At 32.9% G+C, this 7,783-nt stretch overlaps 1 protein-coding gene across 2 annotated transcripts in view; it reads right to left on the bottom strand.

Moving 5' to 3' along the window:
• Positions 1 to 6,501: 6,501 nt before the first annotated feature.
• Glra3 (glycine receptor alpha 3) overlaps positions 6,502 to 7,783 on the bottom strand; it is a 126,512-nt gene continuing 125,230 nt past the window's right edge. The window contains exon 10 of one of the 2 annotated variants that reach the window (XM_070015991.1): positions 6,502 to 6,795. In XM_070015991.1, the coding sequence (XP_069872092.1) occupies positions 6,517 to 6,795 (279 nt within the window). In that variant the 3' untranslated portion in view covers positions 6,502 to 6,516. The remainder of the gene's footprint in view (positions 6,796 to 7,783) is intronic. The other variant, XM_070015992.1, reaches the window with a different exon arrangement.

Raw genomic sequence — 7,783 nt, 5'->3', positions numbered from 1 at the left:
AGATTTTTTCCCAATTTTTAATCCATTTGCCTATATGGACAATTGTATTTGTCACTATTTTTTGACGCTGAGGATAGATTGTCATCTTTTGATATTTAAAGTGCTCTAGTGAATTAATGAAATAAAAATAAAGTTGGTGATAAGGATATAATTGATTCTAAACACTAGCAGCAACTAGTATAAAATATATGATGGGCTTTCTAATAAGAATGGAAGACACTGGTTTTCAAGGAGCAAAAATAATTTTATGATAAATATAAACTCTTTTTTTTGTCAGACAGAATAATGGAAGAGTAGGGCAGCTATTCTCAGAGCTTCATATCTGTATGTGGCTGGTAAGAGAATGTAGGAACTGCAATGGTGAAAATCCTGAGGCTCAGAGGAAAACTCAAAGTTTTATTTTTAATTACACAGACAAGTGAGAGACAAAGTAGGTGTTTAAAGTAAAAACAGTTACAAAACCTTAAAAGTATTGAGTCTTACAAAAAGAATAGGCTGGGTATGTTCACATCAGTCCTCTGATTTGTCAAACTTGGTCAATAGTAAAGCATTCTTTCATGCTAAAGACACCTATGTCAGGAATTGGCAGTGATAAGTACACAGAAGGTATTGAATGTGTATTTGTTTTATTACTGCTTGAATTGTTTCTAGGTCCAGAACATACATACATTCCAATTTTTAAATTCTGGTTATATGTTATACATTTAAGAATGTATGGAGCTGGGCACCGGTGGCTCATGCCCGTAATTCTTTCTATTTAAGAGGCTAAGATCTGAGGATTGCAGTTTGAAGCCAGCCTGAACAAGAATGCCCAACTAACAAAATGCTGGAAGTGGAGCTGTGGCTCAAATGGTAGAGCTAACCTTAAGGAAGAATAAAAGCCCAAGGATAATGCCCACACTCTGATTTCAAGCCCAAGATACTCTCTCTCTCTCTCTCTCTCTCTCTCTCTCTCTCTCTCTCTCCCTTACACACACACACACACACACACACACACACACACACACACACACACACATCTTGTTAAAATGTATAAGGGATTCTGATATATGAAAAAATTTAGAATCATATTAAAAATAATACTTCATTGCCTTTGAAATTCTCCTTTACTCTATTTTTAATAGTGCTTTTACCATAAAAATACTGAAAAGACTAGAACCAAAATGTCATCTAATATTATTAGTTGTATTATGGAAGAACGATTTGCCAAACTTTATTCTTCAAAGATAGTGTAAAAGTTATTATTGTTAGGAGTAGCAGTAGTAGTCATATTTATGGTGGGAATTAAACCCAGGATATCTCACAGGCTAGGTGAGCACCAAGCCACCACAAACTTAGACCCTAAGTAGTGTCATAGAATTTATTATTAACAGAGACAAGGTGATTTGATCCAGATAGCTTTGTTCATGTGATTTGAGGAAAAATATGGAAAGGAGAAGAGACAATAGACAGGAGGAGGAGAGAGAAGAGTAGAAGAGAAGAAAAGAAAGAAGAAAGAATCTGTTGAGTAGGACATTTCTTATAAGAAAAATGTGAATCAAGAGGAAAATCATGTTCTAATATACTGTATTGGAAGACAGCTAATTGTCTTACAGATTCAGCATATAGTTCTTAATATCTGGTGGCCTTTCAAATATGTACTTAATAAGTAAACGAATTTTGAGGTCTAAATGAGAGCCAATGAAATGATAAATACTTTCCCCCCCTTCAGTTTCCATGGGGTAGATGTTTAGTATTTATGACTCCAGAGATTATCTGTGTGCGTAGTTAGAGGCTTTTTTTCTTCTCTGATCACTGAGATGGTCATAAGTATTCCTGCATTGTTATAAATGGAATTGAAGCCCCAAGGATGCATAAAGAGTCATGAAGGCACCAAAGAGAGCAAGACTCTGTCTTTAATATAATTCCAGTGTGTGTGTGTGTGTGTGTGTGTGTGTGTGTGTGTGTGTGTGTGTGTGTGTGTGTGATTGCTACTGCCACTCTCAGCTCTCTTTGTCATGGCTGGTACTCTGCCATTTGAACCACACTTTCAGTCCAGAATTTTTGATGGTTAGTTGGAGCTAGAGTCTCATAGACTTTTCTGTCTGGGCTAGTTTCAAACCACAAAATTCTAAATCTCAGCCTGCACATTAATTAGGATTACTAGGATTAGAGGAGTGATCCACCAGCCCCTGATTAAACTACTAATCTTTGTGGTGTTTTTTTTTCAATTGCCCATTATTCAATAGGTTCAGTTAAAGAAGAAGTTCTTGGGAGACACTGTCCAAAAAGCAATGTACTCATCATTACCTGACTTATGAAACTGTAACTCCTCTCTCTGTACATCATCTTTGTAATAACAATTTGCAAAAGCTAAAAATAAAAGGTTATTGGGCCTGGGAATGTGGCTTAGTGGTAGAGTGGTTGCCTAGCACGCATGAAGCCCAGGGTTCAATTCCTCAGTACCACATAAGCAGAAAAAAACAGAAGTGGTGCCATGGCTCAAATGGTAGCGCGCTAGCCATGAGCACAAAGAGGCTCAGGGACAGAGCCCAGGCCCTGAATTCAAGGCCCAGGACTGGCAACAACAACAACAACAACAAAACACACAAAAAATAAGTTAAAAAGAAAAAGTTCTTCTCAAAGTTATTTTTTAATTGCACTGGAGATTTTTAATTTTGCTTGATGCTGTTAGATAATTAGGGGGTCTAGATTTAAGGCATATGTGGAATTTGACGTTTAAAAAATTATGCAGATTTTACAGCTAAATTCGTCTTTATAATGCACATGAAGTTTGCAGCTGACAATGAAAGTTTACAGTTTGTCAGCCTTCACAATGCTTACCAGTATAGCACAAAACCCAGTACTGAAGCCAGTTTTAGGCAATATAATGATCTAGTTCAAAAATTGAATACATATAATCGCAAGTAAAGTAGTTAGTATAACTCTGCTTAGTAGACAGGTATAATTAAAAGAAAAAAAACCCTTGCAGATACAAAGATGAAAAAAATTTCTGAGTCACTATGGTAATTCTGACTAATTTCAGTGAACTAAAAGAATCTCTATTTTTGTAAGCTATGTTTTCATTGATTATATTTGTTTTAAATACACTGTCAAAAATGGAACTTTTATATGGATAGAAGCCACATTCATTCTCCTAATCTGCTGATCAAGTCCGTTATTTTATTGTTTTAGCATCAACATAAACTGTTTGTTTTTTTCATGCTGTATATGTTTTTTTCTTCCTAGTTCATCATCATGTAGAGAGAAATATAGATGATATACTTTGAAATTTTGTGCTACTCTCTATGATGCAAGATGTGTGAAATCTATGTTGAAGTGAAACACATGATGACAATCAAGGATGGTTAATAATTTGTCTGATGCTTATTTAACCCATTTACCTTCTCTACAGTTTTGCTCTTAGCTGATACTTGTCAAACTTTTGAAACCACTCAGGAAGTTCTAAAGACCCTTGGTTTTCTTGTCTCCATAATGATTCTGCAATCTATTTTAAGTTGTAAATTTCTAGCTCTTAGTTACAGAGTAAGTCCAGTTTGAATTGTTGGTCAAGGGACTAGGTACACATATATTAACTGCAGAGCAAGAATTTCTAAAAAGTCATATGCTGTGGAATGAAATATGTCAATGATTATGAAACACAATTTATTTTTAAGGTGATATAAACAGCACAAAATTTTGTACTTCCCCGCATGGCTGTTTCCATAGAAATCTAACCTAAATATACTTTAATGAGTACACATTCACACTTTTGAAATTCCTCACCATTTCCTGGTTGGCTTAGTGTAAAAATATTATGGTTTAGATTTAGGAGTATAACTCATTTATAGAATGCTTGCATAGCATCTACAACACCCTGGGTTCAATTCCAAATATTCCAACAACAACAACAATCAGGACAATAAGAATGAGAATAAGAAGAACAAAAATAGATTAAACATTTCTGATTCGAGGCAAATACTATATCAAGATGCTATAGTTTTCCATTTTATAGGATCTATAAGAGTTCATTAGTTCACTATATCAAATACACTCTTTTAAACTTAATGGATTAACTAATGTTCACTTTGTCCAGCAGTCCTGCTGGTTTTGTTTTGGTTTTAGTGTAGAAAAGCAATGGTAAATATAGTGGTAAAACAGAATTCTGCATGAGGAAAGCAGAATTTTGATATAGAGAGATTTTTGTGGCTGGCAAGTGTTCTCAGAACTGGTGTTTTTTTCAGTTTTTTTTTTTAATCAATGTGAGATCTTTTACTATGTGGAAGCAAGCGCTCTCTGAATTCCTTTGCGAAGTTGTGTGCTTATGTTCATTATATTCTTGTTTTTTGCTTCTGGAATTCACTTAATTTAAGCAATGTTAAGATAACTCTTGAAATAATATGTATAAAGTATCAGAAAAAATGAATTCAACTATTTTAGGGTCATATGGAGGCAGTGTTGTTAACCATTTCTTCAGACCTTCCAGTTGATTCTCAGGGAATGGAAATAGTGGCTGTGTTCTAGTCTTGAGTGTGGGCATATGCTTCCATGTTTTTGTAAGACACCAGCATTTAACTTAAGGATCAGTAGTCCTCAAGGTAAGTAAAGCTAAGTAGAGTTTTTTCAGCTGTGTCATTTACATTATATTTGTAATTATTACTTGTTCAAAGTAATTATTTAAAAAGGGAAGTGACTTGGTCCTTCATTAGCAAACATTCCCAAGCGTTGATTTTTTTTTCAAAAGTTATTATTTAAAAAAAAAAAGACTGAATGCACCAAAGTATAGAAATACTGGAAAGTTTCAGTTTAAAATGGCAGTTTCGGCTAATAGTTAAAGAGTAGTTGAAGGTCAGACTATAGTACCATTCAGTTCAAGAATTGGCTTTTCTAGTATACTTTTGAGCAAGTAGCTTGTTTAATGTTTAAACTTTGTAAATAACTTGATACACTGAGTTTTCGTTTGAACAACAATTAAAATTTGTAAAAAGCATTCTGAAATCTTTTTCGAGTTAATTAATGGCATTAATGGTAAAAAAATATTTTCTTAAAAAATAGTAAAACTGAAAAAGAATCAGAATCTGGTTCAGTTTCACTATGAACACCATCATGATCATCACCTAACTCCACTGCTCAGAAGGAGCAAATGGTGCTTATAGTGGAAATGATGCCAAGGGATCATTGATAAATTTTAAGTAAAAACCCATTTAAAATTATTCAAAACTTGTAAATGGTACACATTTTGAATTCATTCACTTCAGAAATATTAAAACAATTCTTTTTTAGAATAGGACATAGTTATAGAATGGACTCTATTAATAGAATGAGCATATTTACATCATTTAGAATTTTAAAAATCTCTTCTGTTTAGAGAGAGTTTAAACCCTTAAAGCTTGTAGGAAACTGCTCTTATTTTTTAAAAAGTCTTTCATGAATCTATTTGTATTTTATTCATTGCATTATTACCAAAATGTAAGTATTTTAATTCCATCAAATTGTAAGACTTATTCCAAACAAGAACATAAAGACATTATTGATCTTTGCTCAATAACATCAAAGTATTAAACATAATTAATACAGACATTTAGACAGCTATTAAAATCTAAAAACAAGCATGCTGGTTTGAATTTTTCAGTGCTTGGCAATAATTAAAAATGCATAGCTTAACAATGTGCTTGACCTTAGACAAAAGGCTGAGAAGTGATTACTATACTTTTTATGTAAAAACAAAAATATTTTCACTATTTTCATCTCTATTCCTAGAGATATGAAGTTTAAGAAAAGTAACTTTTGTAATTTACTTAGCCACTTCGTTTCAATTTCCATGGAAGGAAATTTTAGCATACTAAAAATGTGAATGTAGTGTTTAATAGAAGTCTTTTAATATTTTAAATTAATTTTGTCATCACACATGTTGATAGTATATTGTTTCTATAGTTAATTCTGTACAGGTACATTTGAATTTTTCACTGACTTATTTGATTTCTTTCCTGTTTTGAAGCTATGGTATATGAAAATAATTTTACATCTTAAGTTATTTTTTATTATGCTCATCGTTTTTCTTTTACTTTAATAAAATTTACTATACATATTTTGCTTCCATAACATTTAATATCACAGAATTAAAAACCAGGAAATTTTAGAATAGTTTTCATATCTACTATTATGTCATCTTATATAACATATAAACATATTGGCAGTTAAGCTTTACTTACACGATTGACTGTGAAAACCCAGATCATCTTGGATGTATATTAAACAGCATCCTCAGAACATATATTTCAGATCTGTTAAAAGAATCTTAACCCGTCTCATGACTTCATAGAGACAATCAATAACCACCTTTCTTCATATGCCATTTTACTGCAATGGCTCTTCATTTGTACATCTCATCCATACACACAAGCACACAAGCACACAAGCACACAAGCACACACACACACACACACACACACACACACACACACACACACACACACACTCCTATGGCAATGAAATAATCTTCTGAATTAAACATCTTTTCTGTGTATCCTCAGAGGTTTAATCTTGTTGCTGATGAATATCTTCATGCCTAAGGATCTTATAGATAACCCAGTAGAAAATGTTAAAAATCAGGAAAGCTAATGGGAAGCAGGCTCTGGAGATGGTGTCTATCTTCTTGGCTCGGTCGATAAAGACCTTCCTCATTTCATCGGGGCTTTTTGGCATTACCTGGGCAGGATGGTTTGGGCCCTTTGCAGTTATACCGTCTTTTGCTTGCAGACACGGCCCCATTCCATAGGCTGCAAAGCTGAATCGACTTTCCCTTACCTCATCATCCTGCTTAAGAAAAATAGTAATAAATCTTTTCAGTAATGGAATTGGGCATGTATAGCAAGCATTTCAGCTTAAGCTGTAACAGACCATTATGACATTATGACATATGTCTTCAATAATATGAGGAAAAAATAAGTGAAGCATATGAGCTAAGATTGCGTCTTTTTGCTTTGAACTTTATCCTGCAGCATTGTCTACATATGCCTATTCATTAGTAGGAAGCTCTCGAAAGGTGTGATTCAAAGAAAAAAAAACTAGAATTCTGGTATCTTTGGATAGACAGAATAACTGAGTATTGAAGTGAAAGGAAAAAAAAGTATTTGGGATATTGTGTTATAAATGTTCACATACTAAATTTTGTTTTGACATTATGCGTCCATATGTGCCAATATATGATGTCAAGAGGGAAAATACAATCCTTGACTGAATTTTTCTTTCTCATGGAGATAACCTTTTAATACCTGTTTCCTACAATTCTAAGTTACTTCCTTGGAAAATACAGTCCAGAACAATAACACTACTTTCTTGGTAATCCTTCACGTGGTTTCTCTGTTTTACACAAATTCTTTCTAATACTTATAAGGTTGCTTTATGTTTTTGATAACTGTATATTCTAATTTATATACATTTTTTGGACAGAAGTTTATTTCCTGTTCAAGGATAACCTTTTAGAAGCTTATTTTCACAACTAATCCTCTTCTGATAGCTGTCATTCCTTTTAAAAGTGACAAATTAAGGAGAACTGCCAATGCATTTCAATAAAGGAAAAATTATTTAATAACTATATGATAAAATGTGTGACAGAAAAATAGGTATTAAATAATATATGATAGTATTCACTAATAATTTAAGGCATTTATTTACAATGGGATAATAGTTGACTTCCAAAGAAAAGGAATTTTCTGATACTAAAGATGAAAAGCAATAATTAATTAAATATAGTTCTATCTACCATATAAAAGATGAAAACTCATCAGCTCAGGCTCATGAT

This window comes from Dipodomys merriami, unplaced genomic scaffold (genome assembly GCF_024711535.1).
Source record: "Dipodomys merriami isolate MVZ:Mamm:240054 unplaced genomic scaffold, mDipMer1.0.p SCAF_12, whole genome shotgun sequence".
NCBI classification, from domain to species: domain Eukaryota; kingdom Metazoa; phylum Chordata; class Mammalia; order Rodentia; family Heteromyidae; genus Dipodomys; species Dipodomys merriami.
The sequence above is the reverse complement of the archived record's forward strand: the minus strand, read 5'-3'. Positions and strand labels throughout refer to the sequence as shown.